The 20,736-nt window shown below is 39.5% G+C and overlaps 1 protein-coding gene across 2 annotated transcripts in view; it reads left to right on the forward strand.

The window, feature by feature from the left end:
* Positions 1–343: 343 nt before the first annotated feature.
* Positions 344–20,736, forward strand: part of mta1 (metastasis associated 1) — a 51,128-nt gene continuing 30,735 nt past the window's right edge. For both annotated transcript variants that reach the window (XM_087832874.1, XM_087832875.1), the window contains exons 1-3: positions 344–466; positions 9,999–10,066; positions 14,016–14,109. In XM_087832874.1, the coding sequence (XP_087689000.1) occupies positions 439–466; positions 9,999–10,066; positions 14,016–14,109 (190 nt within the window). In that variant the 5' untranslated portion in view covers positions 344–438. The remainder of the gene's footprint in view (positions 467–9,998; positions 10,067–14,015; positions 14,110–20,736) is intronic.

Raw genomic sequence — 20,736 nt, forward strand, 5'->3', positions numbered from 1 at the left:
TTCCGTTTATAATCTAAACTGGGAAGTAAAAGATAAATGAACTACTTATGTAAGGTTAACCGAGTAGTAAAGTTAAGCAAAGTTAATAGGATAACGCTTCTTTTCGGACGAGCGCGTGCTTGGTTACTAACAGTGACGTTGGTACAGTTTTAAAAGGCAAATATTTATTTATTTATAAAATTTTATTTTAAGTTAAAGAAATTTGTTTAATTAAATCGTTAATTTGTTACAGTGCTGGTTCCCATTTACCAGCGCCAAAGTTGTGGGCTAAAAGAAAAAAGGCGTACTGTCTCTTTAAGGCAGCCAGCCAGTCTCTTCGTATTGATCAATCCACCATTTTCCAACACAGAGCGGCGGCAGTGCTAACACAGCTCCGGCAGCGCGAGAGAAGAGAGCCACCCCTCTACCTGGAGAGGAAGCCAGGGACCGGGGGCAGTCATGGCAGCGAACATGTACCGGGTTGGAGGTAAGGTGGAGGGGGTAGTATTTTAAGACCTTCCCGTAATTTTTTATGGCGGACTCGCCATGATTAACGTCGGTTCTTTTATGTATTTACAGCGCGTGGTCCGTCTTTTGCTTCCCTTCTTTTATTTCCCTAAAGCTAAAGAGCCTTGTGCTTCACAGATGATGATGATGGTGACTGTGAAGAGGAGGATGGTGATGAAGAGTAGTGGTTCTCTTTACAAAACTGCTCCCCGGATTTCCTCGCTTCTTTTTGCGTTTTTCTTGCAACTTAGCAAACAAGTACTTTAGTGCAACGATGCACTCTGAGTAACATGCATTGCGCTTCTATATATTTTGATGTAACGTAGTGGATATTCTAAAAGTTTTGCGTGCCATTCAGCTACAGCCCGGACTATACGCTCACAGCCATAAGTAACGTCGTAAGTGCTTTAAGTGTCCTGCAGAAACCTCTCAATGCTCACAAGACAGCAGCAAGGAGTGCATGCTTTTAAAATGCAGGGAAGGAGTGGAACAAAAAGTTAAAGACAACACTTTACATGCAGGAACCACTAAAATTCTCAAAGCATGCGTAGAGATCCGTTTTACACATTTACAACCAGTGTGTCTTCGCTTCTTTTGTGCAGGCAATTCAACTTAATACCAAATTAAAATTCCTGATTTCCCCTCCCACTCATTTTTTCCCTGCATATGTTCCCCTGATTTACATCCCGTAGGTACTGTGTGAAAATGAAAACACGAAAACCACTATAGCTGCACTGTATTTTAAATAGAATGTGCTGTTTTTGAGGGGGTTTGCAGTGGAGATGCATAAAAAATGGAGACCTTTTTAGATGGTGTCTTCAAAAAACTTCAAATTTAGCTGTCAAAAAGTGTCACCACACAGAGGTTTGATATAACAACTGTAATGCAGATGGCAGTCCTAATCATTTTCAGGACAGTTTCTTTATTCTTTCTCTATTCATCCACTTTAATGTCTTTTTGGACTCTGTGGCCATTTGTCAGTAGAAAAGGGAGGGAAAGCAAACTGATTATATTTTTAAGATTATTAATATCATTTGAAATTTGACTGATGTGATTGCAGTTGGCTTGGAGCATGCATCAAAAATAGCCTATGCTGAAGATAATGGCATTGTTATTTAGTCAAATGAAACAAAGCCTACCTGAGTGAGAGCTGGATTATGTTGGAGCAGGGTAAAAAGTTAACACTTTACCAGCCAGATGTTACTTAGTTTAGTATTTCTGTTTACGCTGTCAGTCTCTTACACTGACATACCAACCAGTTAAGCTTGTACGTCTTGTTTGTAGCACACTAATTTGCAGTAAAAAAGATTGTTTCATTTATTTCACATCTACCTCGCAGCTTTAAGGTTGTGTAGTTTGACTAATTTGTGAAATCGAATCAATCAGAATGGATTAAACATTTAATGCTCAGTCATCAAAGCAAAGTTGATTACTTTTTTGGAAAAGTGAAAAAGTAAAAAGTAAGCTCAACCTTCATAATTTAATTTAAAACTACAAAACATAATTTAATAAGCATAGTCTTAATTTGTCCTACAACCACACTTCTAGTTTAAAAAAAATAAAATCACAGTTCTAGTTTGGCCTAAAAATAGGCCTCATAATTGACTGAAGCTTCTCCAGGCCAACACCAGAACAAAGCAGAAGCCCACACAAAGATGGCTGCTGCTTTGCAAGACAATGCAGGATCATCTTGGAAAAGCAATGAGTCCCCTTGAATGAGCAGTGGACAAAAGACAAAAGGTCTTGATGTCTTTGTTTTCACCATCCAGGCCACAAGCCACTCTTCCGGTGCCTGCAGCACTTCTTCCTAGTGCTTTCCCTCATGTGCAGGAAAGTGTTGGTGACTAAGTGTAGGCTATACGATAACTTTTAACCATTTCAGCGGTTGGAAGACTTTTTTATGAATGCAGTGAAATTTTAAAAAAGCCTTTAAGACTTGCTGACGACTTGTTTTCCCCAAGTGAAAACAACGCTTTCCTGAGATTATGATGTTCTAAATTTGGTTGTCAAGTTGTATAGAAAGTTTACTACAATTTTTGCTAGTGGGTATTCAGACCTATCTTTGAAAAAAGCAGACAGGCTTTTAAAACTGTGGAGCTTTGATTTTTTTTTTAGTTAATATTGCAGTAAGTTGCTTGGTGGTGTTAAGCCAGGTTCAGTTTTTGACCAGGTGATCCTCTGTTTGTTTCTTTTAAAATGAATTTGTACAACAGGCTTCTGAATGTGGACCTACTGTGATAGAGATGTTCCAAAATATAGCAAAAGATGTCCTGTTTGTATTTTCTCAAATGGTGTTGCTCTGGTCAAAATATATTTCTACCTAGAATGAGGAGTGTGGGTTTTATTCCCCCATCACCTGCATCGTAACTGCGATGTATGAGGCCATATCCGAGGATGTTATGATCACGAGGAATGATTACAGGATGCAAACACTTCTTCGGTCGTCATATGGGTAGAGGTCTGTTATTTAAAGAAATAATTGGAAAATACGGGATCCATCCTTTAAATAAGAACTTGCATTGGAATGTTTGGATTGTGACAGCTCTTGCACAGAGTTTGCAAAATGTGTTGCATTGTTTACTAACTTAAAAAGTGAGAAACTTGGGTGTTAATGCCCACATTTCCTTTGGATGGTGAGGATTTTCTACAGTAATTATTCAGAATGTGCCTGAAGGTGTTGCACTGTTTACTAATCTACAAACTGACTAAATTACAAACTTTGACAGTGCCCACACTTTGTTTGGCTCATGGCTGGTGTTAATCTCCCACGCTGGCAGTTGTGTCTCTTGCAGGGTCTGGTGGGTGTACTCGCTGAGTGGCGAGCTGAGGCTTCTTTGCTTCAATCCTGCCAAGTTCAGGACAACTAGTTGGACAGATGCATGACAACCTTTTTACATCCATTCAGCAAAGTATCCCCATCATTGTGTTTCTGAGGGGGTCAAACTGCCCGAACGCCCATCACAATAACCCCTGTTTGCTAGCTTCCTAGTATTGCCTATGGACTTAAGGGTCTGGTTGTCTAAACTTCACTAGAATGAAATGTTTGAGAAAAGAGTGGAAAAATTTGCTGATTTATCGCATTTGTTAAGTGCAAGCTGCAGTGGCTGCTGCAGTATGATTGCAAGGTGTCATGGGAGTTGTGATCTAATTATTATAAGATCAAATCCATCTCAGCCTTAACATCACTGCTGACTTTATGCGAAACTGCTTTTTAAACATTTTTTATTCCTCTGTGTAAAATATTATAATATGTCAGAAAAATGAGCAGGACGGGATATGAAAGACATATTTTTGTCTCTTTCCTGCTTTTGCCAGGAATCCTAGCAGATACTAGCAGGCCAGGTAGATTGTATAGACTGTATAGAGGTGTATGCATCTGTGCATACAGCTGATCGTACTTGATTGTGAGTGATATCAAAGTGTGAAAATAAGGTGCGAGTTTGACTTTAGGATATTTAATTAGCTTCTATTACCATAGAAACCTTCATCCATACTATGGCAGTCTATCTTGTCTGCGGTTGCTGCTTCTGACAGCAGACACACCTGTCCGTGTGACTGCATGAGTAAGCATCGGATGGGGTGTGAGCTGTGGAGGGCGTGTGTTTGCTTGGACTAACGTGGGCAGATGTTCATGCTCTTCCTCTGCTGCCTCTCCAGCTCCCTTTCTAGCTCTAGCCCAGCCCTTGACAAAAAAAAAAGAAATATGACTAAAGTATGCTGTACTACGTGTGGACATTGAGTTCTCTAGAGATGAGTTTGAAGCTGGAGCACTTTTTGAATTTGAAATAAATTGCATCCTTTCATTAAGTTGAAATATTTGGATATGCCGTGGTGCAGCTTTATTGGAGGTAGCATATTGCAGACTAAATAGAAACAAAGATCAGTTGGTTACTGCGTTGTTGGTTTTTCTGTCACATAATCACAGTGTTGGTAGAGCTGTCTTTTAGGGATGTACAGGCAGACTTCCAGCTATCGTTTGAAATGTCTATGAATTTGATGATTAACCACGTAGTCTGTAGAAGGTCAGAAAATAGTCCCATCCCAGGTCATGGATACACGAGGAGAGAGGTGTAACTTTGATTTTAGTAGTCAGTGAGACGTACCAGAAAACGCATACACAGAATCAACAGTCAAATTTGTTTAAAAAAAAAAAAAGGTTCATACCTTTTATTAGGTATGAACAAAGTTTTATGACTGCTTAATTTTAGACTCTGTTTAAAAGTGCCGACAGGATCAGCGAGTCAGGGTTAGAGTACTTGAACGATTGCTGTGCCAATTTATGTTCTGGATACACTAAGGCAAAAAAGGAAACTGCAGCTGTACTTGTCTACATCTTCACTACAGTAATGATCCCTGTTAAAATTGTTTTGAACCTCTTGCATCATTGCAACAGTGCGGTTTTCTTATTATGTTTCCCACTTCAGCTGTTATAAAGTAGATGATTGGCTGTGGGGAACTGCTGTCTCTTGGTGTTGGTCACAGATTTCGGTTCAGCATTCTTGTATCCTCTTTGTGATGTCTGAGATCTGTAGAAGCTACAATCAGAAATGTAAGGAATTTAACATGTTAATTTGCTTTTTGTTAACTAATCTAATAATTCAAATGGCTAATCACGGCAGCTTTAATGTACTGCATAAGTTATAATACGCTAATACACAGATTCCCAGCTGTTTGTCTCATGACTGTGCCTACTCAAATGCCTTTAACTAGGAGTGTGTTGCAGGGTGTGTCTCTGAGCTGTTCGACAAGTGATGTTCCCTCTGGGATTGCTTAATTTAAATTGCTTTAAGAAACTCTCAATGACAAAGTTGTTTAAAAACAGAGATTTAGGTAATAAGATAGTGATGGTGAATTGTACTTTCTGGAGGGCATATTTAACATAATAAACCACTACGACTATGTAAAGCAGTTTATCGATGAGACCACCAATACAATATAGTTTTCAGCCAGAGCTGTGGGATTTGGACTGTAGGCCCTTACAATGTGCATCTTGGATTATCCTGGTCACCTTAACCGAAGTTTACAGTGAATGTTTGGATACAGGTTATTTTGATTGTAATTCGCACACCTGTTCCACTTATTTTAGATTAAACCCACCTTATCTCTTTCTGGTTGATTATTTATCTCATGTTTTCTTTCTCCCTCTCTCTCTCATCATTGCGTCTCTGCCAGTCTGTCTCTCTGGCCTGGTTTGAATCAGCCCAGCAGACTCTCTCTTTCGGGGCTCAATAACGTGCCTTGATTGGCTCACAGAAAATTTGACTGCACTATGACATCATGGCCGCCGGAGCCCGCCGATTGGCTGACGCTGAAAGTGGGGGATGGAGAGCGGGGTGGTTGTACGCGGGCTGATGTGACGGGAGGGCTGATGGGAAACCGAGAGACTGATGCTGCTCATTGCCTACAGGCTCTCTCTTTCTGTTGCTCTCATTTTGAGTTCCTCTCCAGCTTGCTCTCCAACAGGCTTCAGCTCCTCACATGTAGAAACTCCAACATTCAACCAGGCTGTTCTGGACAGTCACTGAGCCATTTTCCTCCCATGGTTATTTCATTACAATTCTTTTTTCTTCTTCTGGAGGTGGCAGGAAGGGACACGGGTTGAACTTAAGTGTTTCCATTCTTGGTAACTTAAATTTCCGAGCCAGGAAAAAAAAGAACACGGTGAGCTTTGCCCAAAGTCCCACCTTCTCTAAATGTAGCGGGAGACGTGCTGTCACCAACCAAGGGGAAAAAAAAAATCTTAGCATGTAGTGGCGATTCACACCCAACACCACATCAAACCGAATGTTCAACATGTGGTTCTGCTTCATTTTCTAAAATGGTTATGACGCATTTTGGCTCCTGATTAATGGGTCCCTCTGAGCTGGTGAGCGTTTGAGGGCCGCAGCTACACGTCATCATTTCTCCCCACGCTTTGTCAAGAGACTTGTCCCTATTTTTTTTTTTTTTGGGAATTTTTGGGAACAAAGGAATTTTCTGTTCTCAGTAGTAATTCACATGATGATTAGTTGATTGATTATTTACAGCATGGCTATCACAGCGTCCCACAGCATAAGCTGGTGTCCTGGAATGTTCTGTTTCCTAATCAATAGTCCAAAAAGGAAAGGGTTTGTTTGTTTATGTAAATAAATTTAAAATCCTTTCTAGCCAATTTCCCTGAGAAAAAAAGAGCCAAAGCTTTTAATTGAATCTAAATAACTGCTTCTAAAAGTGTATGAAATAACTAATTGATTAATGGCTGCGCTACAGTACAGCTTGTTCTGTTATAGGCAGGTAGGAATAATGGCCGCAGCAGTCAAGGATTACTTTCATTATATTCTGAAAATTCTTTCATTGAACATTAAATGATTTCAAACTTAAAATGGGAAAATATGTCTTTAAAGAGATTAAAACCGAAATGGATATTTCACTTTCTGTGATGTAAGACCACATGTGAAAGGCGTAAGTCACTTTTCAGAAGCTAAAATAAGTTTCAAGTGTTATTAATTTATAAAAACTGTTTCTGATTAGTTTAATTAGCTATTCAGTTTCTGTTCATGCTGAACAAGTTTATTTATTTTTTTGTTCAAGGATGACTTGACCATGCTTAATAAAAGGATAGTGTCTTGGTCACTTTCCCGCAGTTTCACAGCCAATCTGGTGATCACAACTAGTCACAAGCCAGTTTCTTCAACCCCTGACCTCCGTGCTGCTGACTCACATGTGTGTCTGAAAGCGAGCAAGTCGGATATCTCGTCTTCATTTTCTTTCTCAGTGTGCCGCTCAATTTCAGCTTGGCCTATTTGATATTCAGCAGCGGGACGGAGATGTCAGAGTGGCAGCGGAGTCTAGTAACAAGCTGTTACAGGGTGAAGAGTAGACAGGCATGATGTGACGATCTTTTCCCATCTTGTAGCAATGTTCAACAGTAAAAAGAGGGTTGCTGGAAGACGCAAGTCATAAAATTTGCACTGTGTATGCCTTCTGAATTGCTTTTGCTACTTGGAGGAAGTGCTAAAGTTTTACATCTTCATGCAAATGATGATTGTTCAGTGGCTTAATGCATAGAAAATTTTTTCAAGGGATTAAATAAAATAAACGTACCGTAGCTCTGGAAATTACAGTTATCTTGCATTACAAAACTTCAGACTGGGCGTGAACCCCTTGTATTCAGTTATAAGTGTGAGTGGAGAGAAGAATACCAATAAGCATAGTGGAGCAAAAGGTTTTCCAGTGGAGAAGTCAAGGTGTGCCCCCTATGCAGATGCAGTGGTTGCTTTGCATTATTGTGTGTTAAAGATTAGCGTGGGCGAGACAATCTCTGAGATAAACTTTCAATGTTTGACTGTTGATTATTGGAAATGTTACAGTCAGCAAACATATTAAATATATACATGTTGGATGTGAAGTCATTGGTAGTTCAGTTTATTTTGGTTGTCTGTGAATTGTTAGGAAACTGTTTTCACTCGGGTTCCTCTGAGCCAAAGACGGTGTCTTTAAATGCCGTTTTTTCCTGAACAGAGTTGCAGTTAAGAACACCTAAGACGAGACAAAGAAATTCTGTGAATTAGTACAGATTAGTTTGAAAACTGAGTAAAGAGAAAAAAACATAAAAAAACCACTATTAAACTTTGTTCATACTGTCGTTCATGGGAAGGAGCTCTCAGTATGCTCGTCTGGTATTCAACAGGCAAAAGTTTGTTTTGTATCCTCGGTGCCCTATGACATAAATGCATCCTGGCCGTTGCATGGAGAGTACTGAAAGCATACCATATGTTTGCAGAAACACATTAAATACTGCAATTTATGCATGCCAGGCATACGTATGAAAATAAAGCTCAAGACAGAAAAGAAAATGCAATGCAGAGAAAATGAATTGCAAAAATAATTCTTTAACAAAACCAATTCTTCAGCTGACTGTGTGTCTTGCTGTCTCTCTGAGCACCCCTACCTTCACCCAATAAGGACCCCAGATAAGTAGTTGCATAAATGATCAATGAAACCTCAAAGAATTCAGTGTTGGAAGTTCTAGCATATAAGCTCTGCAGCTTTTTGTGTTGCAAAGCTTTGAAGAGATTCTATATCCAGTAGTGAAAGCTTCATTTCCTGCTTGGATAATGTGTGTTGTGTAATCCATCTATAGGTTGTTATGTAGATGGAAACATGATATCATCTTACACAAAGTTACAAAATGCCTTTCTAGTCATACTTGTCATTAGTTAAAAAAAAAAGAAAGCCAAATGAGTCATCTGGACTGAGGACGGGGAGGGAGAGGCAAGACTGAGAGTAATGCACTGAGACTACATTTACGATTTCAGCAGAAAAAAACTTTATCAATGTCTGAATAATTTATTCAGTTGGTTTTCAAAGATGATGCCTAACAACTTTAGAGTCAAAAATGGAATATCTTCCATATTGGTTGAACTGTTTGGTTGGGCAAAACCATTTGACCAACCACAAAACTGTTTGAAAGCCACCTTTGGGTTTTAAAAGGAAGCTGGAACAGAACGGCTTGATGAATGCGTCTTAGATAATTGTTTTAATTGTGTTTACAATGTTTTGTATGAGGATTTTTCCTTTAACTGTGGCACTTATTATTGTGCGGGTTAGACTTGGATGTCGTTGCAGATTATGGGTGTGCTAACAGGATGGGTGCATGCCTAAACCAGTTAAGTGTTGGACACAGGAGGAGCAAGAAATGAAGGCAAGAGTCGGTGTATGTTGCGGTTGTGCTGGTGGAATTTTGGGCGATCTCTGGCCTAGTCGGTCAAGAAGACGGGTCTTAGGGGAGCGTGGGGGGATGGGAGGGGGCAGATTTAGGGTGAAGGGAGGATAGCTCCAGCTCCAGGCAACATACCAAGTGTGGGGTATAATCTGACAGCACTCAGCCAAGACACATGCAGGGCTAAGACCAGGCACCCTACCAAGACTGGGGCCTGTGGGGACATCCTGGTGAGAGCTAAGCCTCCAATGGGCCTGGAGTGGTGCCAGGAGCAACACACACACACACACACACACGCATACACGTTAACACAAATGCATAGTAAATCCACACACGCGTGGTAAAGCCTGTGCAGTGTCTCTCGTACACCCACACACAAATGCAGACACACTGCGCATACAAACACCGCCACACATGGGGAGAATGAATGGAGCAATAAGACAAAGAAAGCATGAGGGCTGAGGAAATACAAGGTTTGCTATTTGAATGGAAGGGTTGGAGAGCCAGTTTTGTTGTTTATGTGCGAGTGTGCATTAGCACGTCAACATCTCATTCTGTCAGACTTCCCAACTACAACAGCAACCGCTGTGTATGAAATTAGCCTAATCGGGTTAAATCAACATTTTGTGTATGTCTCTGCTGCACTTTCCTCTTGACTAATCAAGCTGTCGTTGTGTGGTCCAATTGGAAATTGCCCTGAACGTTTGACTGACCTCACATTGCTAACTGACACTTCTTTGTCTTTCTCTTTCCATTCCCCACTCTGTTTCTCTTTCTGTTCCTCCTTCTCCTTCTTGCTGTTCCTCTGCAGATTATGTTTATTTTGAGAACTCGTCCAGTAACCCACTGCTGATCAGGAGGATAGAGGAGCTGAACAAGGTGAGTGTGAGTGGGTGTCTGAGGTTGAATTTATACCCTTGAATGCAGCACATATCCCAGCACGGATATTAATGTCTCTATCTCAACCATTCAAATACACTTTAATGAAGGCACATTTTAACTAATATTAGGTGCTTTTTTGTATATTTAAGTAAAAATAAATAAATGTATCTTGTAATGTAGAATAGTTTTGCCATTAAAATCTATTTTCATTAGCTGTTTTGATATCTGAAGCTACTTTATACTTTCTACAGCTTGTTCAGTGCAAAAACTCCTCTTAGGTAGGAGGGGAATATATTAAACTGCCTAATTATTTTTTTCACTGTACATGTGTTATTTCACTTCATAATTTATTAGAGTGAACATAACATCTGAACAAATTGTACTTTGATTACAATGCAAATTTTGGTTTGGGAATTTTGAAAAGAGGCATGTAATGATAGGCTGATTTATTTATTGAGAGAAACACAATCATTATCTGTGCTGAAGTGTCCCAGCTTCTGAAGTGTGATGATTTGCAGATTTTTATTGTGTATGCGACAGCAAATAGGCTTTCATTCAGCTTCAGACTTACAGTTATTAAAAAAAAGAAAATACAGCCTCTTAAAATTATAAGTTTTATATATCAGGGCATCAGAAAAACTTTTTTACAGGTCTTAAAATTAGGTAAATGTAACCCCAGAAGAAAAACAACACATATTACACCCTGTCATTATTTAGCAAATATTAAGCCAAAATGCGGGAGCAGCGTGTGGAAAGACTAAGTATGTGCTAACTGTGTCCACAGGGATTAAAAGGGGAAGTATCAGCCAGGTGCTCCTAATCAAATTCACTTTATCATCATCAAGTATGGTCACCTCTATAAAAGCAGAAGCTTTGTCAGTTTTTTGGTCTGAAGGATTCAGGTGTGTGTGTTAACACAGTGCCAAGGAAGAAAGATGTCAGCAATGATCTTAATGAATCAAATGTTGCTGTCCATCAATCTGAGTAGGGTTAAAAGTCAACTTCCAAACACTTTGAAGTCCATCATGCGACAGCGAGAAAGATTATTCACAGTTGCCAATAAACTCACTTCAAGGTCAGACCATGTAACGCTTGGAGGAAACAACCCAAGAGCCATATTTAAGACACTATATAGGCTTCAGTAATTGACTGGACAAGTATGGCTTGTTTGGAAATTTGCCTCTTATCTTGAACATGGCTTGGGGAAGGAAAGTCACATCAGAACAAATCGCCAGGACTTCAGGAACAATATCATTTGGACAGATGAGACCATAGTGAGACAAACTGTCAAGCACGGTGGTAGAAGGGTAGTGATTTTGGCGTGCTGTGCAGTCATTGAGTCAACTCCTTTTGTATACCAAAGTATTCTAGAGTCAAATGTGAGGTCATCTAAAGCTTGGCTAAAATTGTGTCACCAGGACAGTGATCCCACGCACACTAGCAAATCTCTTCCAGAGTGGCTGAAAAGTGAAAAACATCCAAGAGATTCAATGATCCAGACAAAGCCCAGACCTCAGCCTGATTAAAATGCTGTGGTGGGACCTTAAAAGAGCTGTGCATAAATTAATGCCCACAAACCTCAATGAACTGAAGTAACACTGTAAGAAGAGTGAGCCCAAGTTCCACCACAACAATGTGACAGACTGATTAAGTCGTACTTAAAATGATTTCTTCAAGTTATTATTGCTAAAAGTGGTTCTTAAAGCTATTGAATCATGGTGTGCAATTAGTCTTTCACACACTGCTTCTGCATTTTGGCTTAATTAAATAATGACACATTGTAAATGCAATGTGCTGTTTTTCATCTGAGGTTAAATTTACCTGGTTCTTAAGCCTTGTTATGGACTACATTGTTTTTTTTTTAATGCCCAGATATGTAAAGCCTTAGATGGGTGTACTGTTAGTGTGTTTTTAGACAATGCACTACTTGAATATGGGATGCTAGTCTTGACAAATTCTACAGACTAGATCTTAATGAAACGAGAAACCAAATGTTAGTAGCAGATTTTTATTATACTTTTAAATGTCTGATTTATGTGTTTCATATAGTAAATGGTATGTTTTTATTCAGCATAATGCAGTAGTGAAAGCAGTATTGTGTTATAGTGTCACATTAATGATGATGTTGCTGTTAAGGTGTTGGGTAAATCCCAGCCTGCTATTTGGTACGTTGTTCAGTTAAAGAAGCAGAAAAAGAGATGTCTCTGTAGACTAGTTACAGGTGCCGGCTGTCTGTCCCCTGTTCCAGGCCTGTGCTGAATAATATGGAGAGTGTTTAATGTGATTGACACAGAGCTCAGAGTCGGCCTTCTATTCTGTCTGTCACTGTCAGTCTCTGTGCTCCTCTGGGATCTTTGGGTTTCTCTTCCATACGGCCTGAGATGCTGGTTTAGAAAATACAGTGTCTGAGGGGAAAAAAAAAATCCATTGATCAAAACTGATAACTGATCAAGTTAACTGTTTAGTCTGAAAATCTTTGTGCAATCTAAAGTGCGCCCCAACAAGCTGCAAATCAGTTGGTTTGCCTGCTGATTAAAATGTGAAATAAATATGCAGTGTATAGCTTTCATGTAACTTGTATGCACATTTCGGTGTCTATTTATGATACTATTGTGAAAGGAAACTGTATATTTCACTGTTAAAATCACAGATCTTACTTGGGCGTGTTGCTCAGGTATATTAACAGCAGCCAAATTATATTTGAAGCCTCATCGTTTTTCCCAACCTACTCTCCAGGATGCTCCATCATTCTGTATACACCAGTATTTCTTGTTCTGCTCTTGAGGTACTGTGTGAGCTCCAGGGCCACTCCACCCAAAACCTGCATCAGGTGAAGTGCTGGTTCTTGTGCCACCTCATGGAGGCTACAGAGCAGAACAATGACTGCTATGAGCTAGCTGCAAGTTGGTGGATTTGGAGTCTCCCAGCAAGACCAGAGACAAGAGAGGCAGCTGATTGTGTTGCTTAATTATTTGTTGGTTGCAAAGTACTTGAAACACTCCTCCTTATTCTGCTGTCCTATATTTAAACTCTGATCCATTAAAAAAAAAAATCCTTGATAGACCTTGTTTTTTGTTTCTTACACACAAACTCCAATGATAGTGCTGACCATAAATGGCTGTAGTACAATAAATACAGTTCTTACAGCTTAAATGTGCACATACATCATTTATGAAGTGATACTGGAAATGTTAAGATTAACTGTGGTTCATGTGGTTCACTGTGGTATGTGCTGTCACAGGGTGCTGTGGGAGTTTTATTTTTTTCAAAACTTTCTTCATTTTCAAAGAATTTTTTTTATTTTGCAGCCATAAATGGGCCATTTTTCTTTCCTCTGTTCTATGGCCTTTTTTCAAAAATGGAACTGGAAAATTGGATTTTAATTATTTGATGATTGGGAAAGTAGAAAGTCTGCAGAGCTGAAGTGTCTACAGAATGTAAATCTATGTTAGGTGTTCACTTTGTTTGTCATCCCTTCGTTCCTCATACAGTACACAATAAACTCATAAAAAAGTTAGTCAGTGCTCAAAACTTAAAAAAAAGGTAAAAGCTATAACTTGGTGTCTAAATTATACTTGGTATCTTTTACACTTTAAATAATCTTACTAGAAGTACTAGTTTCTGTTTTTAGGTAGTATTCAATAAAATATTGTCATGCAGATTCTAATTTAAAAACAGTTCTGTGTGACAACATTTATGTAGGAATTAATGTAAAGGGAAAAGAGCTGGGCTTGCACAGACAGTCCTCATCACTACAACACATGATTTTTTTTTTTCTTTTTTCTTTTTTTCGAGGATTGCTGTGGCCACTTTGTTTTCAGGCAAAGTTAAAAAAACTAGCCTCAGTTATGGGTTTTTCATCTGTGTGCCCGTGCATGCGCGTGTTGGTTCTCTGTGTGAGGCACCACTTGTTGCCATGGTAACGCTGATTGTCTCTGGTTTGCAGACAGCCAATGGGAATGTGGAGGCCAAAGTGGTGTGTTTTTACCGGCGCAGGGACATCTCCAGCACACTCATCGCTCTGGCAGACAAACATGCAAGTGAGTGACCGACCATAACCCAGCCAGCCAAAATCATGCATCAAACAAAACTGCCAACCAGGACATGAAACATTTCTTTCTGACAACCCTCTGCAGTCATTTCCCACTGCAAACTTGTGGTACTTTCGCATCCAATCAAACAAGATTTCCCTGAACAGAAAAATACAGCTCTGCTTGTTGTTTGGCTTGATTGTAAGCTTGTTTGCACTTCAGATTTTTATCAAGGGGTGATACAAAATTGAACTTTGTTTTCTTTTACCAAGCTGGTCCAGACTTTAGCCCCTCCTCTGATAGACCTACTTGCAGAAAGCATTGGATAAGTTATGTATATCAATATGGTAACGTCTGGGTGTTTGGGTGAGTTTAGTTTGTGCTCCTGTCCTTCAGAGCTTGGAGCAATGCTGCGTGGGCTCCATCTCGGGTGCCTTTCGTATGTTTTTTCTTTTTAAGTTCTGGCTACCAGGAAGTTTCATCTGAGAGAAGCGCCTTCAAGCGGTGGTTTTAAAAATAGGGAACAGGAAGTATAGAAGCTCCGTCAGAGGGACATAGAATGTGATGGTAGCTTTGATAACAGTAAAAGAAAGTAGTGTAAATGAAAACTGTTAACAGGTAACACAAGTATGTAATTTAAAGGCCAAACTATTGAGACTACTAGATCACGTCCCTCGTGGTTAGTTGGAAATTACGCCTTCAGGGCACTGCTCCAGAGTGCTCCAAAGAAGAAGAGAAGGATACAGGATTTATTGCCACTTAGAGATATTGCTTTTGGCATGACCACCTCTTCTTCCATATTACCTGTTTGACCATGTAAAAGGTGGCTTTTTTGACACATGGAGGTACATCGAGGTCCCACTATGGGCCTTTTATGAGGTAACTATGCATTTTGGCTACATATATTTAACGCACTTAGTCTGTTTTCCTTTAATCTTTGCATTTTCTTCTTATTTTATTGTAATTTTCTAAACATATTTTAACTGAATAAAAACCTGTGCAGTTTGCTTGTTAATTGAATACGGTTGTAAACCTTGTCTGCAAGCCAACCTTGTCTGCAAGCCAACCTTGCCTTGGAAGGTTATATCTATTTTAAATTTAACGTGAAAAGTTTGAAACTGTTGTCTATCTATTGTGTGTTTAGTCTTGTGGGAAAGTAGTGTCACCCACTACTACCAACTACTTAAGTTAGCAATCTGTATCCATGCTGCCACAGCGGAGCATTTGGTTGCCTCGCAACAAGATGGACCTGGGTTCAAACCCAGGAAGGCTAATGCAGCCAATGTAAGAGGTTCTTAATCTCATGGGTTCTCACTGGTTAAATAGAGGCTAAATAGATCTATGAACAGTTATTTTTTTATATCGTCTCTCATCAGGAATGATGACCACTGATCCTGTGATCCTGTGTCAGTGGTCATGTGGCAGCAATGTAAAAGAATCAAACAAATCAAATGGTTCGTTCTGTACTCATCAGTTTTATTATTTTTTTCCGTTTCTTTGAACAAGTCATTTCTCTGACGTCGCTCCATTTTATTGCATGTGTTTTTGGCCCGCTTGTAATCCTGAATTACTGATGTACTTTCCAAGGTGACTGACAGAAGGCAACATACTCAGCTGGTTTCTACTATACCTGTTATGCAAAAGAGCAGATATAGCTAAGTAGAATAACACATTAGCACTTGCTTTCTCTATGTAATGGAGTGTTTCATTAACAACGGTCCACACTCCTGACATACTCAGGTTCTTTTGGAGGCTCAAAAAGCCTTTTGGCTAAAGCAGGTACACTTGGTGTCCAGAGCAGTGTGGCCTTCTGTGTCAACACAAAGTTTTATCAGGTAGACTTAACATTAACATGAAAGCACTAGGGCTGGGCCATATCATACCGTTCACGGTAATACCGGTATAATGTTGGGCAACGATAAGAAAATGAAATATCGCCATAGAATATGGGTAAAACGTGCCTTTGTTTTCATACGCACATGGCGGAAAAAGGATGGCGGCGACGGAGAATGAGAAGGGCGAAAGCGGATCGTTGAATGAAACGGATGAACCAGAATTGGTTTGTAAAAATGCTGCAACTTCAGTGGTGTGGAACTGGTTTAGCTTTCATCTGTCAGATACACAACAAAGCACTATTTTTGGCAGAGCATGCTAGCGGGCCGTCGTTATTACTGTGTTTTTTGGAAAATACGGCACACTTAAAATCAATCCTTTGATTTTCTGAAAACCGACAGTGCCCCTTATGATCCCGTGTGCCTTATGTATGAATTCTGGTTGTGTTTACTGACCTCGAAATGATTTTATGTGCTACACGGCGCTCAAAAATCTGTCAAATGTTTTAGTACGACTTTGCTAAACTACGAACCCGCACCGCTTGATGGATTGTTGGAGCATTACGGCTATCGTAGGCAGGAGCCTCACGGAGTGATACGTACTGTGCTTCAAGATAATATTACCGTATTGTGTGTGTATAACCTCTTTAAGTTTTGTAGATATTATACATATGCTGAGGATCTGTCGGCCAGTTTCCACTGGAAATGCCTTTTGGTTAAACTGTCAGCGAGGAATTTGCATTTGCACTATTAAATTTTTACATAACACATAAAAAACAGCTGCTTGATGTTTTTTTTTTTTTTTTTTTTGCACTAATAAAGTTGTGGAGTTGTATTTTGTCTAGTGTCAATTATATCATCAGTTGTATCATTATCGCAAATTTTCAAACGTATATCATGATAAATATTTTTGGTCATATCGCCCTGCTCTAGAAAGCACTCGTAAAACAGATCTGGCTAAAGCAAATAGAAAAAATCTTTGCATGTTATTTGACGTCCATTTTTTTTTTGTGATAACCAGCAGTGGAAACACTGACATCCTTTAGTCAAGACCAGCAAAACCAGCCACCAGACTTTGACTGGGTGTGGCAGGATAAATGTTAGCTCTTCGGGTGTGAAAGTGTGTGTGTGTGTGTGCGTGCGTGCGTGTCTGAGAGCTAGTATCCTGTTAGTGTGTGAATATATGTGTGCGTGTGTGTGTCTGTGTCTTAACCACAGCGTCTACTGAGGAGGCCTGGGGGTTGTAACCATGGCAGAAGGGGATTGTTTATTCTGCTGGACCACACAGCATCAGCTTCTTAGTGTGGCATTCTCTTAAGAAGGTCTGATTATTTTTGATGTTTTTGTTCTTGCTCTGGTGTTGATTGAAAAGGAAATATGCTCTTATTATATATTGGAAAGAGTCATTAAATATTGCTATTTGGATATTTTTGTGGATCGCTTGTATCCTCTCTCTGGTTTCTTGATGAATAAATATGAATGTATAATCAGGGTTGCAGTGTTAAAAACAATACTCCAATAAAGCTAGCGATATCTGGAAGTTGCAGTGTGCTGATGGATATTGCATTATGAATGTTGCAGAGTAATGCATCAGTGGACTGTTCCTATATAGACTTCTCTGCCAGCTGCAGTTCAGTGAGGGGACTTCTAGACATTTTCAATATGTAAAAAATGCATGGAAGGAATTGCTGTGCACCACATGGGTGTGGGCTGCATCCTGTCTGCATTTATGTAGCTGCAGCCCCACTTTGGCTGAGTGTATATGTGCGTCTGCATGCTTGTGTGGGTCCGCGTGTTATAGGTGCATGATGTACTTGAGTTTTTAGCTCTGGGCCCTGTCGGAGGAATTGCTGAAGGGGTGCATTTAATTCAGTTTCGTTGTGGACCAGCGGAGGATGGCGGTGGTGTGTGTGTGTGCTTTTAATGTGTGTCTGCTGTGAGTCATTGATCAAATATTTTGCTTGCAAAGATTCAGAGCACTCCCTCAATGGGGCCTCCGAATCCAGTGGTAGCCCCTCCCCTGTGAGTGAAGCAGGCTCCTGAGTGGTCAGACTCTGTGGCAGATTTGGCATTTTACCTCCACGGCCCCTCCTTCCACACATTTGAATTTGCCATGACTCAAACCTTTTTTCTATTTTGGAGATGTCGCTCCTTGCTTCTATAAACAATAGGAAACATTGTTGCCACTGAAATGATGCACAGAAAGTTGAATCAGCTTGACTAAAGTCAAGCAGGTCCTCGGCTAACGTTATGTTACATCGACCTCCCTTTTTTAGGCTAAAATAATGTTCAAAAACAATGGAATATTCTTTTTATTATGTTTTATTGTTGAATAACTAAGTGCATGGTATAGGAGTTTGCACATCATCACTTATACAGTTAGAAAGTCATAAGCTTTTACTGTGAGGAATAGCCTCATCCACTGTAGCTATTCAGACTGTTTTTGGCTTGTTTCTTTGTACAGCAGTGACTTAACCCACTGCAGGACTCACACTTTACCTACTGTAAGCAAATAATAAACAAAAGATATGTATATTTTATGAAAAAGTGTATAGTCTATAGAAATATTTATTCTTTTTGCCTTTATGAAATGCTGACATGTAGCCGTACAGATGGTTGTATACCATATGGATTTTGCAGAATAATGCATCAGGTAGCAGTGATTTTCAGGTGTTTCAATATGTTGTAAACAAATAAATGAAAACCTATGAAATTAAATTCATATCTCCTTTTTCTTCAACCTGGTTCAAGTGGTTTGCTTGGTTCAAGTGTTTGTTGCTGAAAGATATGCCTCTGCTTTTTATTTTTAATGACTTTGTTTTCTGCGTGTATTTACAAGCACACATGAAAAGAAATATCTGCCAAAACTGCATTATGTCAGCTATTCAAACTTTTGCATACACAGCAACAGCCAGATTATTCTAATTCTGTTTCCTACTTCCTTATGTTTCCTACAAAAGCTGGTAGTCTTTAGATATGCTATTGACACTGCATAGCAGTTTGAAAGACACTGTTCACCGTGTCTACTGCACTGCTGTAGAAATGATCTTAAACATGTGACCACGTTTAAACGGGTGGCGCAGTGAGAAGATTCTGGGTTGGAATCTATTGGCTAGGTGTACTGTATTTGGGCACACAGTCTAAAGACATCCTTGTTAGGTGAACTGCTAATTCTGGATTGGCTTTAGGTGTGGATATAAGCTTGAATGATTGCATGTTTCTCTATATTAGCTTTGTGATGGGCTGGTGTGCTGTACATGGTTTACTTGACCTCTAACCTAGAGTCAGGTGAGATAGTCTCCAACCCCTTGTGACCCTAAAGTGGATCGATGTATTGTTGATGGCATATTTTGCTTTCTCAACATCTGATTGAATAAGTTATTCTAGTCATTTTAATAGTTTATTTAACTGGAAGAAGGTCAGTCTATATGCAGCGCTGTACATACCTTATTCAAATGGTACGTCTTAAGCTCACATACATGCATCACTTGTTCCTAAGCCTTTGTAATGTGAGAAGGGTAGGCCTCCTGTTGCAGTCATGGCTTGAATCTCTAGAAGACATGATTTATTATTTTGTGACTGTAAAGGCACTTTTGTGGTTTTTCCTTCCAGCCAGAGTCAAATGAACATTAATCAGTCAAACCACATAATTTAAAACAATGTACATGGAGATTTGCTTATTATGTCTCTTGGTAGTTACATGTGCTTGAATTTCTGAATCTGTTCATTCACTGTAGAACCCTTGTGTGTTGTATCCTTAACCCTTTCCTTGAGATATAGGGATTAAATGTGGTCTGCTGCAACGACTGAACAACATCCAGGATGATTTCTGTGGTTTGAGGGGGAAAAAACAACACAATGCACAAGCAAAACTTCAGTGAATGCATTCTGGAGCTGAAGTCCCATTGTAACCGTTATGCAACCGGCACAAAAAAATGATCGGCACTCCAACACTGCGTTGTCGTCTTCTTCCTTCCTTTCTTTTTTTTTTTTCTTCAGCTAACTGTGTTGTTGTTGTTGTTACTCTTACTTGGACTGTGCTGTAAAACGGGGGGAAACATCATCTTGATAGTGCGCTTGAGTGAGAGGGACGTTCAAAATCCAAGTACTTTTTCTTGTTCATCTCACCCTTGACGAGGCAGATCTAAAGATGTCTATCTAAAGATTTATTTGAAATGGGTGTTACGCAGCACATAAAATGCTATATCTAGTCATTTGGTCATGTGGTGGGAGTTTAGGTGTGGTTACTGCTATTTTTGTAGTAGCAGTTAACAACAATAGCAAAAATTCAAGTAACATGAATGACTAGATTGCAAAAAGATGTTGTAGAGCAGCTCACCATGTAAGCGTGAGTGTTTCACCCACATTTGCAAATAAAAATAGATTTTTTTGGGAACACATGTATGAACATAAAGTAGTGCAACATTAAGCACAAGTAGGCCCCAGGTTTCGCAACAAAAAACTGATAACACAGCAGCAGCAGTGACAATGCTGTCATTGTTTAATGTGGAGTCTGTCTACACACAAATAGCGTAGAGTAAAGAGGCGGAGCTGTTACTGAGACAGTGAGCTCAGGTGGAGGGAAAAAACATCAGCACTTGCAATTGGAATCAACTTTAAAATCTTTACTGGGAAAAAACAACTGTTCAAAAAACTCCAAAGTGAAGAAAAGCAAAGAAGAAAAGCAAAAATATCTACAGTAAAGCTACAGGAGTTAAAATAAATGATGAACTATTAACTTGGTGCTTACAATGCTTGATGAAGGCTGACGGCATAGTGAATCTAAAGGGGGATATGGGGTGTA

Source organism: Neolamprologus brichardi, chromosome 19, assembly GCF_056152115.1.
Source record: "Neolamprologus brichardi isolate AB-2024 chromosome 19, ASM5615211v1, whole genome shotgun sequence".
In the NCBI taxonomy this organism is placed as follows: Eukaryota; Metazoa; Chordata; class Actinopteri; order Cichliformes; family Cichlidae; genus Neolamprologus; species Neolamprologus brichardi.